At 40.8% G+C, this 20,629-nt stretch overlaps 1 protein-coding gene across 1 annotated transcript in view; it reads left to right on the forward strand.

The window, feature by feature from the left end:
- Positions 1 to 19,529, forward strand: part of LOC120032737 (gametogenetin-binding protein 2-like) — a 32,798-nt gene extending 13,269 nt beyond the window's left edge. The window contains exons 5-13 of the mRNA XM_038978926.1: positions 1,735 to 1,848; positions 1,956 to 2,165; positions 5,429 to 5,603; positions 13,245 to 13,421; positions 16,548 to 16,701; positions 17,649 to 17,774; positions 17,960 to 18,117; positions 18,331 to 18,564; positions 18,744 to 19,529. Of these exons, the coding sequence (XP_038834854.1) occupies positions 1,735 to 1,848; positions 1,956 to 2,165; positions 5,429 to 5,603; positions 13,245 to 13,421; positions 16,548 to 16,701; positions 17,649 to 17,774; positions 17,960 to 18,117; positions 18,331 to 18,564; positions 18,744 to 18,932 (1,537 nt within the window). The 3' untranslated portion in view covers positions 18,933 to 19,529. The remainder of the gene's footprint in view (positions 1 to 1,734; positions 1,849 to 1,955; positions 2,166 to 5,428; positions 5,604 to 13,244; positions 13,422 to 16,547; positions 16,702 to 17,648; positions 17,775 to 17,959; positions 18,118 to 18,330; positions 18,565 to 18,743) is intronic.
- Positions 19,530 to 20,629: the final 1,100 nt, after the last annotated feature.

Raw genomic sequence — 20,629 nt, forward strand, 5'->3', positions numbered from 1 at the left:
ATTATTTTGAAATTTTTGCAAAAATAAAAAATAAAAGAACATACCTTATTTACACAAGTATTCAGACCCTTTGCTATGAGACTCGAAAATAAGCTCTGATGCATCCTGTTTCCATTGATCATCCTTGAAATGTTTCTGCAACTTGATTGGAGTCCACCTGTGGTAACTTCAATTGATTGGACATGATTTGGAAAGGCACACACCTGTCTATATAAGGTCCCACAGTTGACAGTGCATGTCAGAGCAAAAACCAAGCAATGGGGTCGAAGGTATTGTCCGTAGAGCTCCGAGACAGAACTGTGTCTCGGCACAGATCTGGGGAAGGGTCACAAAACATTTCTACAGCATTGAAGGTCCCCAAGGACACAGTGGCCTTCATTCTTAAATGGAAGAAATATGGAACCACCAAGACTCTTCCTAGAGCTGGCCGCCCGGCCAAACTGAGCAATCAAGGGCCTTGGTCAGGGAGGTGACCAAGAACTTGGTGGTCACTCTGGCAGAGTTCCTCTGTAGAGATTGGTGGAGTGCTGGAAGTTCCTCCCATCAGGCCTTTATGGTTGAGTGGCTAGACGGAAGCCACTCCTCAGTAAAAGGCACATGACAGCCCGCTTGGAGTTTGCCAAAAGCTACCTAAAGGACTCTGACCATGAGAAACAAAATTTGCTGGTCTGACGAAACCAAGATTGAACTCTTTGGCCTGAATGCCATGCGTCACATCTGGAGGAAACCTGGCACCATCCCTACGGTGAAGCATGGTGGTGGCAGCATCATGCTGTGGGGATGTTTTTCAGCGGGAGGGACTGGGAAACTAGTCAGGATCGAGGCAAAGATGAACTGAGTCAATTACATAGAGATCCTTGATGAAAACCTGCTCCAGAGAGCTCAGACTGGGGGCGAAGGTTCACCTTCCAACAGGACAACGACCCTAAGCACACAGCCAAGACAACGCAGGATTGGCTTCGGGACAAGTCTCTGAATGTCCTTGAGTGGCTGGACTTGAAACCACAAAGACTAGAGGCTGTAATCGCTACCAAAGGTGCTTCACCAAAGTACTGAGTAAAGGGTCTGAATACTTGTGTAAATGTGATATTTCCGTTTTTATATACATTAGCAAAGAAACTGAAGGGGTCTGAATACTTTCCGAATGCACTAACTGCTGTATTGGACTTAATTGCAATACTGTTCTTTCAGTTCTGGTAAATTTAAATGTAAGCTGTATGTCCACCTATTGGTCAGACTAGGCAATTTGAAGCTGTAGTAAGAGTATTTTGTGATGTACAGTATTGAAGTGTCTTTGAGATGTCTCTGATTCTTTAGAGGAGAAGGGAGCGTAGACAAAGGGCTAGGTTTAGAGAAAGACAAAGATGGAGGAGCCAAGAGAGACCGCAGATGTAACGTCGTTTTTCACTTTGGACCTTTTCAGTCCCCCAGCAGGTATGCAGCAAAGCAAACACAGCTTGTTCGTTAAGAGTTTGAGTGACATTTCTGAATGCTAGCTAGTTAGCGCCAGTCTGAAGTAGTTTAATTCATTTTCAGGATCAAAAGTAAAATACTTTCTTGAGTTCAAGCGCATTTTTAATTAGGATTTATCCAATGAATACTTACCAATGTTAAGTTGGCATGCCTGTCTTGTTCGTCACCATTATTGTGAAGCTGACTTGATAGGTTTAAAAAAAATAAAAAATAAAAAATAATTGTTGATTGATGTTAACCATGGGGGTTTGCTGCTCACAGGGGAAGCTGGCTGGAGGTGTGGGAGCTCATGTCTCAGGAGTGCAGGGATGAGGTTGTTCTGATTGACAGTGCCTGCCTCCTGGAAACCCTGGAAACATACTTGCGCAAACACAGGTATAGTAATGTTACTTATGTAATGGCACCTTAATGTAACTTAGACTGTGAAAATATATTTTACTACTACTACAGTGTTTTCCTTTTGTCCCTTCTCTTCCTTTCAGGTTCTGTACTGACTGCAAGAACAAGGTATTGAGAGCGTACAACATCCTGGTAGGGGAGCTGGACTGCACTAAAGAGAAGAGCTACTGCGCTGCCTTGTACGAGGGTATCCGCTGCTGCCCCCACGAGCGCCATGTCCATGTCTGCTGCGAGACAGACTTCATCGCACACCTCCTGGGCCGGGCCGAGCCCGAGTTCACCGGAGGTTATGAGTATGTAAACTGCTACTTTTTCTTATGTTCTATAAACATGTAGTAAAGTATGATAAAATATGCCCGTATCCTTCTGATATACTAGCTTAGTTGTAGTTTTTCCATTACCTTTGTTTGCTTGTTAAAGATCTTATAAACTCAGCAAAATAAGAAACGTCCTACCTGTCAACTGCGTTTATTTTCAGCAAACTTAACATGTGTAAATATTTGTATGAACCTAAGATTCAACAACTGAGGCATAAACTGAACAAGTTCCACAGACATGTGACTAACATGTCCCTGAACAAAGTGGGATGGGGGGGGATCAAAATCAAAAGTAACAGTCAGTATCTGGTGTGGCCACCAGCTGCATTAAGTACTGCAGTGCATCTTCTCATGGACTGCACCAGATTTTGAACTCACCAATTCTTGCTGTGAGATGTTACCCCACTCTTCCACCAATGAAGCTGCAAGTTCCCGGACATTTCTGGAGGGAATGGCCCTAGCCCTCACCCTCCGATCCAACAGGTCCCAGATGTGCTCAATGGGATTGAGATCCGGGCTCTTCACTGGCCATGGCAGAACACTGACATTCCTGTCTTGCAGGAAATCACTCACAGAACGAGCAGTATGGCTGGTGGCATTGTCATGCTGGAGGGTCATGTCAGGATGAGCCTGCAGGAAGGGTACCACATGAGGGAAGAGGATGCTTTCCCTGTAACGCACAGCGTTGAGATTGCCTTCAATGACAACAAGCTCAGTCCAATGATGCTGTGACACACCGCCCCAGACCATGACGGACCCTCCACCTCCAAATCGATCCCGCTCCAGAATACAGGCCTCAGTGTAACGCTCATTCTTTCGATGATAAAACCGAATCCGACCATCACCCCTGGTGAGACGAAACCGCGACTCGTCAGGTTTTCTGAGAGAACCTTTTTTCTCAGGTTTTTGCCTGCCATATGAGTTCTGTTATACTCACAGACATCATTCAAACAGTTTTAGAAACTTCAGAGTGTTTTCTATCCAATATTAATAATAATATGCATATATTAGCATCTGGGACAGAGTAGGAGGCAGTTCACTATGGGCACGCAATTCATCCAAAAGTGAAAATGCTGCCCCCTATCATAAAGAAGTTAATATTGCCTGCTGACCTGGATTTCTTTTAGCTAAATATGCAGGTTTAAAAATATATACTTCTGTGTATTGATTTTAAGAAAGGCATTGATGTTTATGGTTAGGTACACGTTGGAGCAACGACAGTCCTTCTTCGCGAATGCGCACTGCATCGATTATATGCAACGCAGGACACGCTAGATAAACTAGTAATTTCATCAACCATGTGTAGTTATAACTAGTGATTATGATTGATTGTTTTTTATAAGATACGTTTAATGCTAGCTAGCAACTTACCTTGTTTTCTTACTGCATTCACGTAACAGGCGGGCTCCTCGTGAGGCAGGTGGTTAGAGCGTTGGACTAGTTAACCGTAAGGTTGCAAGATTGAATCCCTGAGCTGACGAGGTAAAAATCTGTCATTCTGCCCCTGAACAAGGGAGTTAACCCACTCTTCCTAGGCCGTCATTGAAAATAAGTATGTGTTCTTAACTGACTTGCCTAGTTAAATAAAGTTGTAAAGAAAAAAGAAACGGCGTCCAAAATTACCGAATGTTATGAAAACTTGAAATCGGCCCTAATTAATCAGTCAACCTCTAGTCTGAGCACTGATGGAGGGATTGAGCGTTCCTGGTGTGACTCGGGCAGTTGTTGCCATCCTGTACCTGTCCCGCAGGTGTGATGTTCGGATGTACCGATCCTATGCAGGTGTTGTTACACGTGGTCTGCCACTGCGAGGACAATCAGCTCTCCGTCCTGTCTCCCTGTAGCACTGTCTTAGGCGTCTCACAGCACATCTGCAGTCCTCATGCCTCCTTGCAGCATGCCTAAGCCACATTCACGCAGATGAGCAGGGACCCTGGGCATCTTTATTTTGGTGTTTCTCAGAGTCAGTAGAAAGGCCTCTTAGTTTGCTAAGTTTTCATAACTGTGACCTTAATTGCCTACCGTCTGTAAGCTGTTAGTGTCTTAATAGGGATAGCGGGACACCAGCCGAAATTGGAAATTGGAGGCCGTGCAATTCAAATAAATAATCGTAGTATTAAACATTCATGAACATACAGTATCTTATATCATTTAAAAGCTAAAATTCTTGTTAGTCTAACTGCATTGTCTGATTTCAAAAAGGCTTTACGGCAAAAGCATACCATGTGATTGTCTGAGGACGGCACCCCACATCAACATATTTTTCAACCAGCACAGGCTTCATAAAATCACAAATAGCGATTTTTAAATAAGTCACTTACTTTTTTGAAGGTCTTCCTCTGTTTGCTATTCCAAGGGTCCCAGCTACAACATGACTGGTCGTTTTGTTAGATAAAATCCTTCTTTATATCCCAAAAAGTCAGTTTAATTGGTGCCATCAATTTCAGTAATCCACTCATTCAACATGCAGACAAAGGAGTCCAAAAAGCTAAACTTCGTCCAAATAAATCAAACAACGTTTCTATTTAATCCTCAGGTACTCAAATGTAGATGAGCTATAATATTTCATACGGAAAGTAGTATGTTCAATAGGAAAGGAAAATTAGTATGTGCGCTCCCTCTCCCTCACGCACCGAAAGACTGATTTGTTCTGGTGCTCTTCTCACCAAAACTCCAAATACTTTTTCATTTTTCAAAAAACAAGCCTGAAACCTTGTATAAAGACTGACATCTTGTGGAAGCCATAGGAATTGTAATCTGGGAGATGGATTTACATAGAAACAATAGGTTCCCATTATAAGAGCCTGGGAACTCAAAAACAAACAAAATCTGGTTGGATTTTTGCTTGCCATATCAATTCTGTTAGTCTCAGACATTTATTTTAACAGTTTTAGGAACTTCAAAGTGTTTTCTATGCAATGCTACCAGTTATATGCGTATCCTGGCTTCTGGGCCTGAGTAACAGGCAGTTTACTTTGGGCATGTCAGTTAGGCGGAAATTCAGGAAACTAGACCCTATCCCAGAGGTTTTAATGACCGTTCCACAGCTGCATGTTCATTAATTGTTTATGGTTCATTGAACAAGCATGGGAAACGGTGTTTAAACCCTTTCCAATGAAGTTCTGTGAAGTTATTTGTATTTTTACGAATTATCTTTGAAAGACCGGGTCCTGAAAAGGGACGTTTGTTTTTTTGCTGAGTTTAATTTTCACAACAAAACTCCTGCCGTCTCTTCTTAGACGTAGAGAACGGCACGCTAAGACCATTGACATTGCTCAAGAGGAAGTGCTGACCTGCCTGGGCATCCACCTGTACGAGCGGCTGCACAGAATCTGGCTGAAGCTGAGGGCAGAGGAGCAAACCTGGCAGATGCTCTTCTACCTTGGCATTGGCGCTCTACGCAAAAGCTTTGAGGTTTGTTTATTTATTTTTTATGCTCAAATTATATATTTTTCCACCCAATAACATACAAAAAAGAACACCAACAAACAAGCTGAGGTTTGTTATACACTGCCAGCTGCATGACATAATAACAAGTTGAAGTGACATGTATCAGACATTTGTTGATGGAAGTGATGTATTTGTATTTTTTAAGGATCCCCATTTAGCTGCTGCCAAGGCAGCAGCTTCTCTACCTGGGGTCCAGCAACATTAAGGCAGTTATATACAATAAATATTATATTTCATAACTTTTCACAACATGAAGTGTGCGCCCTCAGGCCACTACTCTACTACCACATATCTACAATACAAAATCCATGTGTACGTGTGTTGTGTATATCTCTTCACAGGTCCCGCTGTTCCATAAGGTGTATTTTCTATCAGTAAAAAAATACATCTGATTCTACTGCTTGCATCAGTTACCTGATGTGGAATATAGAGTTCCTTGTAGTCATTGCTCTAAGTAGTAATGTGTGCCTCCCATAGTCTCTTCTGGACTTTGGGATTGTGAAGAGTCTTCTTGTGGGATATGCGTGGGTGTCCGAGTTGTGTGGTAGTAGTTTAGACAGACAGCTCGTGCCTTCAGCATGTCAATACTTACAAAAACTAGTAGTGATGAAGTCAATCTGTCCTCTAATTTGAGCCATGTGAGATTGACATGCATATTAATGTTAGCTCTCCATGTACATTTAAGGGCCAGCTGTGCTGTCCTGTTCTGAGCCAATTGTAATTTTCCTAACTCCATCTTTGTGGCACCTGACCCCACGACTGGACAGTAGTCCAGGTGCAACAAAACTAGGGCCTGTAGGACCTGCCTTGTCGTTAAGAAGGCAGAGCATCACTTTATTCTAGACAGACTTCTCCCCATCTTAGCTACTGTTGCATCAACATGTTTTGACCATGACAGTTTAAAATCCAGGGTTACTCCAAGCAGTTTAGTCATCTCAACTTGCTCAATTTCCACATTATTCATTACAAGATTTAGTTGAGGTTTAGTGAAGGATTTTGTCCCCATTTTATTTTTGAAATTTATTAGGCCAAATTTATTCCGTGCCACCCATTCTGAAACTGACTTGAGCTCTTTGTTAAATGTTGCAGTAATTGTATCTGAAGTGTTGTCATTCACATACATGCTGGCTTTACTCAGCCATGTCATTAATAAAGATTGAAAAAAGTAAGGGGCCTAGATAGCTGCCCTGTGAAATTCCTGCTTCTACCTGGATTATGTTGGAGAGGCTTCCATAAAAGAACACCCTCTGTTCTGTTAAACAGTTAACTCTTTATCCACAATATAGCAGGGGGTGTAAAGCCATAACAGACTGGTCGAAGGCCACACTGAAGTCTAACAAGACAGCCCCCACAATCATCTATTTCTCTCAGCCAATCTAAGTAATTTGTGTAAGTGCTGTGCATGTTGAATGTCCTTCCCTATAAGCGTGCTGAAAGTCTGTCAATTTGTTTACTGTGAAATAGCATTGTATCTGGTCAAACTATTTTTTCCAGAAGTTTACTATGGGTTGGTATCAGGCTGATTGGTCAGCTATTTGAGCCAGTAAAGTGGGCTTTACTATTCTTGGGTATCATAAAGACTTTTGTTTCTTTTGCATGACTATTGCATTTTCGTTGCTCCCGAGCTTTTGTCATGGAAATTACCACCAAGGACACCCTTAAATGAATCATTCTTTATTATCAGCATGCTGGAGAGGTTCCAACAAACTTAATGCACCAAGTAGTACATGTCTGTGTAAGCAGCAGAGCTCCTCACAGACAAGTTTATATTTGCATGATTTAGCTTATTCAATATTCATCATTAACGTTAGGTTCATGCATGTGACTGACCAATACCTTACAAGACTAATTCTCTCCAAGCTGAGACCTTGAAACTGAGACACCCTTTTCAGTTCTCAAAACAATTTTCTGGGCGTACTGCCAAATTGCTTATACTGATAGTGAGAATACCTCCCAGGCATGCTCGACAGAGGCATTCGGGGGAGTTAGAGGAACTTGCATTGTGACTGCCAACAACCCCGGGATAATGTACATATGCTGCAGAATTACAACAACTCGGTGACACGATGGTAAGGATTATCTGAGCTGGGCTTGAGTCCAGGAGCTGATTTGGATGGACTCCGTCAATCCTGTAGAGCATCTTGTGTTTCCAGAAGGTATGAAAGTTACGCCAACAGAACTACAGTAATCTTTTAGCCAGCTGAATCTTTCACACCCGCGGCCCAACAATGGTACCGGAGCTGAAATAATTGGCCACATTCTAAAATCTTTTAGAGCTTGAATCATTTCTTTAAAATCCATTGTCAGCAGTTCGGAGCTGTATTTTGTGTTGTGTTTCCATCAGACATATGACTCATGTACAGTGCCTTAAATATTCACACCTATTGTCTTTTTCCACATTTGGTTGTGTTACAGACCAGATTTAAAATGTATCAAATTTAGATTTTTGTCACTGGCCTACATGCAATACCCCATAATGTCAAAGTGGAATTATGTATTTTGAAAGTTTAACTAATTAATAAATGAAGTTTAAATGTCAATCTTGAGTAAATAAGTATTCAACCCCTTTGTTATGGCAAGCCAAAATAAATTCAGGAGTATTGATTTGCTTAAGTCATATAATAAGTTGCATGGACTCAATCTGTGTGCAATAGTGTTTAACATGATTTTTTAAAATGATTACCTCATTCCTGTACCCCACATGCAATTACCTGTAAGGTCCCTCAGTCAAGCAGTGAAATTTCAAATACAGATTCAACCACCATGACGAGGGAGGTTTTCCCATGCCTCGCAAAGAATAGCACCTATTGCTATACTGAACAAAAATATAAATGCAACATATATGAAGTGTTGGTCCCATGTTTCATGAGCTGAAATGAAAGATCCAAGAAATGTTCTACATGTACAAAAAGCTTATTTCTCAAATGTTAACAAATTTGTTTACGTCCCTGTAAGTGAGCATTTCTCCTTTGCCAAGTTAATCCATCCACCTGTTGTGGCATATCAAGAAGCTGATTAACCTTTCAGTGATACCCATCCCGGATCCGGGAGCATCCTCATCAAAAAAGCTGACTAGCATAGCCTAGCGGGACAGGGATATCATATAATATAATTTCATGAAATCACAAGTCCAATACAGCAAATGAAAGATAAACATCTTGTGAATCCAGCCATCATTTCCGATTTTTAAAATGTTTTACAGCGAAAACACTATGTATTTATATTAGCTAACCACAATAGCCAAACACACAACGGCACCATGTTTCCACTGCATAGGTATCTTTCACAAAACCCACAAAGAGATAAAATGAATCACTAACCTTGAACAACTTCATCAGATGACAGTCTTATAACATCATGTTATACAATACATTTATGTCTTGTTCAAAAATGTGCATATTTATAGCTACAAATCCTGGTTTTACATTGCAGCCACCATCAAAAATAGCACCAAAGCAGCCAGAATAATTACAGAGAGCAACGTGAAATACATATACTCATCATAAAACATTTATGAAAAATACATGGTGTACAGCAAAAGAAAGATAAACATCTTGTGAATCCAGCCAATATTTCTGATTTTTTAAAGTGTTTTACAGCAAAAACACATTTATTAGCTCACTACAATAGCCAAACACACAACGCCATTTACTCCCCGCCAAAATAGCTTTCACAAAACTGACAAAAGAGAAAATGAATCACTAACCTTGAACAACTTCATCAGATGACAGTCTTATAACATCATGTTATACAATACATATGTTTTGTTCGAAAATGTGCATATTTAGAGCTGCAAATCGTGGTTATACATTGTGAATACGTAGCAACAATTCACCAGAATGTCCGGAGATATTTTCGACACTCCTAATCTAACCAAAGAATTCATAAACTTTACATAATACTTGTTGTATGGCAAATGAAAGATACACTGGTTCTTAATGCAACCGCTGTGTTAGATTTAAAAAAAAATAACTTTACCACAACATACAGCATGCATTGTGAGACAGCGCTCACCTATTCTCCGCCGTGTTGGAGTCAACATATTACACAGAAATACGAAACACCATAAATTTTGTCTTTTGCTGATCTTCCATCAGAATGTTGTGCAAGGAGTCCTAGGTCCAGAATAAATCGTTGTTTGGTTTTAGAATGTCCATTTCTTCTGTCGAATTAGCAACTTTGGCTAGCATTGTGGAGCGCACGTGTCCATCATCTCTTGACGCATGGAACGAAAAATTCCAAAATTCCCAATAAACTGGTCAAACTCGGTTGAAAATCCTACTTTATGATGTTCTTCTCATATGTATCCAATAAAATGAGAGCCGGAGCAATTCGTAGTGTATACCGAACGCTTTTCAGAAGACAATGAGGTTCCCCGGCACGCAGTTGAAAACTGACAAAAGGGCAGACCTGTCACTCCAAAAGCTCTCATTCGGCCTCACATCAAGCTAGACACCCCATTCAACCTTCTACTGCCTGTTGACATCTAGTGGAAGGCGTATGAAGTGCATACAGATCCATAAATATAAGCCAGTTGAATAGGCAGGCCCTGACACAGAGCCCCATTTTCAGAATTTTCACTTCCTGTTTGGAAGTTTGCTGCCAAATGAGTTCTGTTTTACTCACAGATATAATTCAAACAGTTTTAGAAACTTCAGAGTGTTTTCTATCCAATAATAATATGCATATTGTATGATCTAGAACAGAGTACGAGGCCGTTTAATTTGGGCACGATTTTTTCCCAAAGTGAAAACAGCGCCCCCTATTAAGAAGTTAAGGGGATATTCAATGTGAGATAAAAAAAAACACATCTACCCCAAACAAAAATGTAAAAACACAATTTCAAAGATTTTACTGTTCAAATCAAATTTGATTAGTCACATGCATGCGTATACAACAGGTGAAATGCATACTTATGAGCCCGTTACAGTTAATTTAAGGAAATCAGTCAATTTAAATTAATTATACCCTAATCTATGGATTTCACATGACTGGAAAACAGATATGCATTTGTTGGTCACAGATATCTTAAAAAATAAAAGTATATTTAAGCATGGTAAAGTTCTTAATTACACTGGATGGTGTATCAATACACCCAGTCATTACAAAGATACAGGCATCCTTCCTTACTCCGTTGCCGGAGAGGAAGGAAACCGCTCAGGGATTTCACAATGAGGCCAATGGTGATTTTTAAAACTAGTTAGAATTGAATTGCTGTGATAGGAGAAATTAGGATGGCTCAACATTGTAAACTCAGCAAAAAAAGAAACGGCCCTTTTTCAGGACCCTGTCTTTCAAATAGAATTCGTAAAAATCCAAATAACTTCACAGACCTTCATTGTAAAGGGTTTAAACACTGTTTCCCATGCATGTTCAATGAACTATAAACAATTTATGAACATGCACCTGTGGAACGGTCGTTAAACACTAACAGCTTAGACGGTAGGCAATTAAGGTCACAGTTAAGAACACTAAAAAGAGGCCTTTCTACAGACTCTGAAAAACACAGAAAGAAAGATGCCCAGGGTCCCTGCTCATCTGCTTGAACGTGCCTTAGGCATGCTGCAAGGATGCATGAGGACTGCAGATGTGGCCAGGGCAATAAATTGCAATGACTGTACTGTGAGACGCCTAAGACAGCGCTACAGGGAGACGGGACAGACAGCTGGTTGTCCTCGCAGTGGCAGACCACGTGTAGGATCGGTACATCCGGACATCACACCTGCGGGACAGGTACAGGATGGCAACAACTGCCTGAGTTACACCAGAAACACACAATCCCTCCATCAGTGCTCAGACTGTCCGCAATAGGCTGAGAGAGGCTGGACTGAGGGCTTGTAGGCCTGTTGTAAGGCAGGTCCTCACCAGACATCACCGGCAACAACGTCGCCTATGGGCACAAACCCACCATCGCTGGACCAGACAGGACTGGCAAAAAGTGCTCTTCACTGACGAGTTGTGGTTTCGTCTCACCAGGGGTGATGGTCGGATTCGCGTTTATCGTTGAAGTAATTAGCGTTACACCAGGGCCTGTACTCTGGAGCGGGATCGATTTTGGAGGTGGAGGGTCTGTCATGGTTTGGGGCGGTGTGTCACAGCATCATCTAACTGAGCTTGTCATTGCAGGCAATCTCGACGCTGTGCGTTACAGGGAAGACATCCTCCACCCTCATGTGGTACCCTTCCTGCAGGTTCATCCTGACATGACCCTCCAGCATGACAATGCCATCAGCCATACTGCTCGTTCTGTGTGTGATTTCCTGCAAGACAGGAATGTCAGTGTTCAGTGAACTTGCATGGCCAGCGAAGAGCCCAGATCTCAATCCCATTGAGCACGTCTGGGACCTGTTGGATCGGAGGGTGAGGGCTAGGGCCATTCCCCCCAGAAATGTCCGGGAACTTGCAGGTGTGTTGGTGGAAGAGCGGGGTAACATCTCACAGCAAGAACTGGCAAATCTGGTGCAGTCCACGAGGAGGAGATGCACTGCAGTACTTAGTATCTGGTGTGGCAACCAGCTGCATTGACTGTTACTTTTTATTATTTTGATCCGCCCCTTTGTTCAGGGACACATTATTCAATTTCTGTTAGTCACATGTCTGTGGAGCTTGTACAGTTTGTCTGTTGTTGAATCTTATGTTCATACAAATATTTACACGTGAAGTTTGCTGAAAATAAACAGTTGACAGTGAGAGGATGTTTCTTTTTTTGTTGTGTTTAGTTACTCCAGAATACTAACCTAATTTACAGAGTTTAAAGTAAGCATGTACAGAATAACGTTTTTTTATATTCCAAAACATGCATCCTGTTTTCAACAAGACTCTCAAGTAATACTGCAAAACATGTGACAAAGCAACAAACCTTTTGTCCTGAATGCAAAGTGTTATGTTTGGGGCAAATCCAATACAACACTTTACGGAGTCCCACTTTCCATATTTTCAAGCATAGTGGTGGCTGCAGCATGTTATGGATATGCTTGTAATCATTAAGGACTGGGGAGTTTTTCAGGATAAAAAGAAAAGGAATGGAGTTAAGCACAGGCGAAAACCCGGTTCAGTCTGCTTTCCACCAGACACTGGGAGATTAATTCACCTTTCAGCAGGACAATAACCCCAAACACAATGCCAAATCTTCACTGTAATTACTTACCTAAGAATACAGTGAATGTTTGTGACTGGCCGAGTTTTGACTTAAATCTGCTTAAATGATTGTCTAGGAATCATCAACATCCAATTTGACAGAACTTTAAAAATTCTGAAAATAATAATTGCCAAATATTGTACAATCCAGGTGTACAAAGCTCTTAGACTTAACCAGATAGACTCACAGCAGTAATTGCTGCCAACTGTGACTCTAACCTATATTGATTCAAGGGTGTGAATACTAAAAAAAATCCATTGTCAATAAATTTGCAAAAATTTCTTAACATGTTTTCATTTTGTCATTGTGGGGTATTGTGTGTATTTAATCTATTTTTGAATTCAGTTTAACGCAACATAATGTTGAATAAGTGGTATGAATACTTTCTGAAGGCGCTATATGTATTGAGTCAACATTAAACCTTTTATTTAGCCGAATAATTTTTACTATAACACCCATTTCCCCAGATGGCGGTGGAGAAGGTGCAAGGCATCAGTCGTCTGGAGCAGCTGTGTGAAGAGCTGTCGGAGGAGGAGAGGGCCAAGGAGCTGAAGCAGGAGAAGAAGAGGCAGAAGAAGAAGAACAGACGAAAAAACAAGTGCGGCTTCAACATGTCCGACTGCAAAGAGCAGAGCCTGGATGAGGTAATCTTTTTCTCCACTCTTACACACGACAGGAGTACTAAGGCAGTATGACAACAGGGAAATACCAGTGAGTCTGTTCTAGGAAACTGTCCCCACATGCCCTTGTCCGGCATACTTGTTCCACATTGTGGTTAACCTTATCCAGGCTCTTCATTATCAAGCTAATCATGTTATTGCCAGATTACTAAAGCATTCTATTTGTGACCTTTTTTATTATTCACACTCAGTGTTTGGCATCCATAGTGTTTGGCATCCATAGGTTTAAATAGCAACTAATGGCTTTCAAATGGTCATACAGTGTTTATAAGTCCATAACTCTCCCTGCCCATAACACTGCCACTTAGGGCGGTCTAAGGTACCGCATCTCAGTGCAAGAGGTGTTACTACAGTCACTGGTTCAAATCCTGGCTGTATCACATCCGTCTGTGATTGGGAGTCCCATAGGGAGCACAATTGGCCCAGCGTCGTCCAGGTTTGGCCGTGGTAGGCCGTCATTTAAATCATTTGTTCTAAACTGACTTGCCTAGTTAAATATTTTCTTTTTTAAAGGCATGTTTTATTTTGTACTTTTGGGGGGGGGGGGGGGGGGGGGGTCGATCGATGGGCTTTTAATCGACCAAGATAAAAAAAAAAAATGTCTGAGCAGTCACAAATATGTATTATTTTTGTTATGGCACACGACGCCTGTATGAGTGGACTAATCCATTGCAGAGGCCCGGGAATGGCACACCAGTAGTAGGCCTACATTTACTGTTAATTCCAATAATTTCTCATTTACGTTTGTTTGGTTACTGTAATTTCTGTTAATACGTTCAATTTATTATTATTACTATTAGTCTTATCGTTCTCATTATTGGAGTGGACACGTTGTTTGCGGAGTGCACAACCTATGCTACACTTGTGAGAAACGCACCTGATTACGCATAAAAGTAGGCCTAGACTACCTGGCCTGCGTGCAAATGTAAGCTTATAAATGTGCCTGTCTGGGGATCTGATGGTGTTTTCTGATTTGTCTTAACTCACTAACACTGTGGAGCTTCTCAAAGTAATTTATTTGCCTCAAACAGCAAGTAAACAAAGTCTGTTTTTACATCAATTCCTTTTTAGTGTTTTATTATGGTTGATGCCATTTGTTGAATATGTTGAAACAGTTGATTTGTTGAATAGAGTAGTTGAATGACAGAGGAATAAGGAATAGGTTGATAACCTTAAACAGAGAATAAACATGCATTATTTTACACAATAAACAATGCATGACACAGCAACAAAGCATGGCTTTGAATAAAGTAAACGTTTAAACAATTTAATCTAGCACTTCAAGCAATTACTTCTGCAGTCAGAAAATATCCACACAAAAAAGTCACCACTCCTACCAGAGTTAAACATGTAAATTGTGCTAAGCACTGGATGCAACATAATAAATAATTCCAAACATTACATACCAGTTGAACAATGAGCTGTTTGTATGTTGAGGACCCAAGCAAAGCTAAGCCCAAACATTTTATACCCATGCTTATCTGCCAGGTGCGCATGTAAAAGTAGTCCCTCCAGAAATCCTGGCTCAATTTTTTAGTTCCACCCGTGTTTTTGGGTTATCTGCCCTCTTGAGGCCTGGAGTTCTTTAAAGGAAGAGCTGCCATTGTGCTCATGTTTTGAGTGTTCTGATTTTAGTTCCTCAACGTAGCCTATTTGAAAAATCTTTCCAGCTCTCTCCTTTTCATAATCACCCATTATGAAAGGGGGAAAAAAAGTTGTGCTCTAATCTGGGTGGAAACGTCATGAAATAGTCCTACCTAATTACTTCTTATCCCTTGCGCAAATAGCCTACAGCTGTGTCTGTCAGGAGCTCACTGGCACTGGAAACTTCGGGCCCAGAATATTTTATACTATGTTGTAAATTTGCAGGACCAAGTTTATAGTTGATAAAAATGTTCAAGTTCCTTGCAGACAGGCCATGCGTAGCCAATGTGAATTTTATACAATATTTTCTACCTGCACATGACATTGACTTTGAGATATGATGACTTGATTGTACATATTAAATTAAGCTGTTCCACAAAAATGTGCACATGAAAAACATAACTGGCATGCAAATCAGTAGAAATGGTACGATAAATTGGCACTCCAAATGGAGTAAATGTAAAATGTAAATGCAAATGGAAAAGGTTGCCGACCTCGGGTGTAGCCTATTACCAGACACTTCTGGAGCATAAAGGCAGAAGGCCAGCAGCAGTGGGGAGGAGGGTCGGGAACAGGGCACAGATTCACAAAACACTTATTGCGCAAAAATGTAAGGTTAAGAAAACAAAAATAGGAAGTTCATAACATAGTAAGTTCAATTCCCCAACAATGTCTTAAGATTTAATGATTTTCTTACAAACTTCTCAAATATCATCTTATAAATGTTAAGATGTTTGTTGCTAGGCAACTGTTTTAGTTCGCTAGCACTGGCAATCATGTTAGCATATTTTTTACTGAGATTACTGTTCTAAAACATGTTCTTGGATTTAAAATAATCAATACTGAAACTTTCAGAAGTTTGAGTGAATTAAACATGTTAATTTGCTTTCATGAACTTTTTCTCTCACTGCCCTGAGTTTAAGACAAAGGGTTTAGCTATCTTGGAATTAAGAACATTTCCAATAACTTTATTTTCAAGAATCAAATTTCTTAACTTTTTGCTTAAGGAGAAACATAAGAAATAGTGCAAGAAAATGTCTAAGAACTATTTTGAGGAATAGCAACTTTGCTTAACTTTCTTAAGTCTATAGTAAAGAAGAAATTTCTTTTAAGAAGGTTTTGTGAATATGGGCCCAGGTTTTTTTTCTTTCTGATTAGGCTATATTAATCTCTGGCTCCCTCTAGTAATTTGCCTTTAAGCACTGTGATTAAAAATTATCAGACTCAGTAGCCTGCATATAGTTGATTTTATTAAAACATGGGCTGTGTCTATATATGGAAAAATACATGTTACAAAATATAGACCAATCAATTAGTCGAAAGAACAGACGACTCGGTCGACCAAGATTGTTTTTGTCTGGGACAGGCCTACTGCCACCCCTTTGTGGTCATCCCATTAACAATAATATAATACTGTTCTGTCATTTTCTATGTTCCCCCATACAGGCTTCATTAGAGTCTGTGGAGAGAAGAGGCTGCAAGGCCTGTGGAAGCCCAGAGGTGGAGGGTCATGTCGGCTGTGTGGAGGTGGTCGTCACCAGCAACGAGAGCACTATGTCCTGCAGCTGCCCAGACGGCACCGTTCCTAAAGTCAAGAAAGGTAAAGCTGCCACCAATATCCAACCATCACCTAAGACCAGATACCTGACCCTGGGTAAGATCAATCTTTCACTCAAACTCTGAATGCCAGGGCTCTCGTGAAGTGTTAAATTTGATTTTCGATCACATTTGCATTTGTCAGTGTGATTAGAGGGACTATAGAGTGTTTAGTACCAGGCCATTAGCGACTGGCCTTTGGCAAGTTTGGTAGGCTACTAATGACCATCAGCAGCATCGGAGTGCAGTTTTGGAGAAACCTACTTTCCGTGAATCAAGTCACGTGGAATTTGACTGCGGTCATGACTCGTTACTGCCAGTGTGGAGGTAATATGGTCACCGTAACAGCCCTATTCACACCATAGACTGCTGAATTTGCTAAATAACTTTTCTTTCATTTTGATTCCAGCACAATTGAAAATGTGGCACGAATTTGCTTCAGCCTAGTCTCAATGAAGAACTTAGTGTTGCACACTAGCCATGTGCAACATGCACTCGCAGTTTCAAGCCTGCTTGAGTTAGCGGCAGGCGGACAAGCAATATCCACTGTCGTAGTACAGCTGAAGCATGACATGGAATGTGAAACTGAAGCTGGCTAGCTTTATAAAAGCCTGAGTTGATCTACTGTAGCTTGCTTCGTAGTATTCCACTCGATCTACCAAATTGAACGCTTATGGGAGATTCTGGAGTGGCACCCGTGATGGCATTTTCCACCACCATCAACAAAACATCAAATTATGGAATTTCTCGTGACACTTGTGGATAATGTGCCGAGGTGTATTGAAGCTGTTCTGGCTCCTGGTGGCCCAACACCCTATTAAGACACTTTATGTTGGTGTTTCCTTTATTCTGGCAGTTATCTGTATATGGGTAGCCGGCATTGCCCGCTAGACCAGCCTCAGGCACTTGTTGAGCTCATTTAAAGGATTTTTCTCCTTGTCCTTTCCCCAGGTTTGTCACCCCACAGCAATGGGAGTGACTGTGGCTACTCTTCTAGCATGGAAGGCAGCGAGACTGGCTCACGGGAGGGCTCTGACGTCGCCTGCACTGAGGGAATCTGCAACCATGAGGAAGCAGGTTGGTCCATTTTTTTTTGTGTGTGTGGTCCAAATAGTGATGTGTTTTTCCAAGCCTGGTGTTGCTGTCATTTGTCTTCTTTTTTTGTAAGACAGAATGTGGTGTATCTGGATAGGATGCCTGTCATGTTTTTTGACTCCTCACCGGTCTCCTTTCTCACTGCTGCTGTGTCTTGTCATCTGAAGGAGACTACTTGTGTGGTCACCATCATAATCACTGTGATGAAGACGAGGTGGACTGGGTATACAGCTGTGTGGAGTGCTGGGCTAACTCTGAAGAAAACACTAAGGGCAAGAAAAATAATAAGAAAAGAAAGAGCAAGGGCTTGTTATGTAACGATCAGGTGAGATGAGAATTTAGTTTGATTTCACCATAGTAGGGATGTGATTTTTTCAGATCTTTCCATTTGTATAGCTTATCATTTAAATTGACTTTTCCCCTTGACATTTTTTCCTTATGTTATGTTAGTCTAGTCAGAGCTATGATTAGGACGTCATTCATTGCTAATCAGGTGAAACTATTAAACGAAACTATAAAACATTTATTTTCTCCAAAGGGTCGAAAAACAGAGGGTTGTGTGATGGAAGGGTACAGGAGAGGGCAAAACACTTCTACAACGTCACGTGTGTGCAGAACCAAAGAGATGTGTGCCAAGTTGTGCTGTGACACCTTTTCTAGCATTGCACTGCAGTTACCATGGGCAGAACATCAAAAGAACATGAGTCATTATCTGGAGGCAAACGTGTGTGGTCAGGGGAACACCAGAGCCAACAGTCTCATGGAACTACTGGTCAGTGAAATTTAAAAAAAGCTGTGATAGTCACTTCAGTGCTGGATGTCATTATTTGTACTCGTTTTGAGTTCCATATGAGTGGTGCTGTAGGATGTAAAATATTTATTCAGTGTGTGTGTGTGTGTGTGTGTGTGTGTTTGGAAGGTCCATTTAACTGTATTTTCTATTGAAAACAGACCGACTCTGAAGTGACTTCAGACGAAGAGAACTGCCTCACGCAGGACGAGATCCAGTTGTTTGTGGATAGCAACAAGTCCTTCTACAACAACCGCGACCAGTACAGACAGCACCTGAAGGATAAATTTACGAAGTACTGCCGCGGCGGTGGAGAGTGGTTCGCTGCTGCCACCACCAGCGTCAATTAATGAATTCCCTGCTGTTGCACTACTCTACTGTTGTGAAATCTTTTTAACACTCATGATTATTAGCACTGCTCTGTGCGTACCGCCTTTTAAAAAAAATTGGAAAAAATCGAAGTACATTTTGGTCTGGTGTTTATTTTATTTTCCCCCACTCTGTGGTTGAAGTAAATGTGATTCTTAATTCCCTCCATTTGTTTATCTTTTCTCCATCTATCTCTCTCCCTACTTTTCACCTATCTTGTCACCTCTCCCCGTTCACCTTGTCGCCCCATCTGTTCTCCCTCTCAGCCTGACCAAACATAGCTGTTTCTTTCTGGTCTCATTTTGTAGGGCTGATGGATTAAAAAAAATTTTTTTTTGTAGCACAGTAGATCTGATAATCAAGCTTGCAAGCTGTGACATTAGGATTTAGATGTTGGTCGTCAGTCCTATGTCGTTTTTTCCCCCGCATATTCCATTTTGTGTGTCTTACTCTGTGACACTTAATTTTAGTGGAATAAGTTGCACCAATAAATGTGTACATACATGAAATGATCTGAATATAAAGATTTTACAGTAAGACAATGTGTAATATTTACTAAATAAAAAAATATTTATTGATCTGCGTTTTGATATTATTTATTAGTGCGTGCTTCTGACCTGGCTACCTACCATGCGCTATGTTTTTGAATAACCAGTAGATGGCGTAATATGACAAGTTTAGCTTCACAGGCCTATCATTGGGAGCTGACCGAAGGCACGGTACTGTACCTTCGTTAGACTAATTATTCCATTCCAATAACTTGTTATTATACACATGGAAAGTTTTGCAATAAATTCCCTCTTCAAGTTTGCACTTTGGCTCCCGTTGGTTGCAAAAGAATGCAACATGCACGTGAATGTGAAGTAACGTGACCAGATTTTGGGAAATGTGTTGCTGGGGGAAAAAAAATAATTGAACTATATTTAACGATCCATTTTAAATGTACAGTTCTTTCAACTACAACACATACATAGATTACCCCATGTTTTACTCGAACATACTGACTAGACTGGGCGCGCATGTTGCTCGTTGAAGTGTGCAAGCAGTGTGGAGGCAATGATTGAATAACATGTATGTGTACATTTATTTTGCAACACTCGCAGCGGTGTGGTCATGTTAGTCTATGTAGTAATTTTAGAATCACCCAAATTTGGTAGCCTATGCTGTTTGTTTTTTGGCTGTTCATTTTTTGGGGTTCATTCGGTGGTTGAAATTGTATCACTGATAAAACGCCATAAAACGAGTGAAGGTGAGACTACATTTTTACATGCAAATCCGATTTGATACAGCTTTTGATTACTGAAATATCATCAATTTAACTACAGAGTTGCTACTTTATAATCGTGGGACATTGCAGGGGACAGCTCTTGCCGGGGACAGGTCACACGTTACATGATGACAGAGCTTACTACTGTTTTTCTATACTGTAGCAATGTACTCTTCTGACTAGTTACTTTGAGGATGGCAATGTCTCCTAAAAGCACCAATTTTAAAGCATTAAATATAGTTTGGGCCTTGTTCCATAAAAAGTTGAGATGTCTAACCACCATTTAATTTGCAGTATAATTATAATTGAGTCAGTCTGTAATCCTTTAAAAAAAAAAAGATCCACTATTTATTCATATTTAAAATAAATCACCTAGCTACTTTAGAAAAACCTGTCAAACCTGTCATCGAG

The sequence above is a fragment of the Salvelinus namaycush genome, chromosome 3 (assembly GCF_016432855.1).
Source record: "Salvelinus namaycush isolate Seneca chromosome 3, SaNama_1.0, whole genome shotgun sequence".
Classification (NCBI taxonomy): domain Eukaryota; kingdom Metazoa; phylum Chordata; class Actinopteri; order Salmoniformes; family Salmonidae; genus Salvelinus; species Salvelinus namaycush.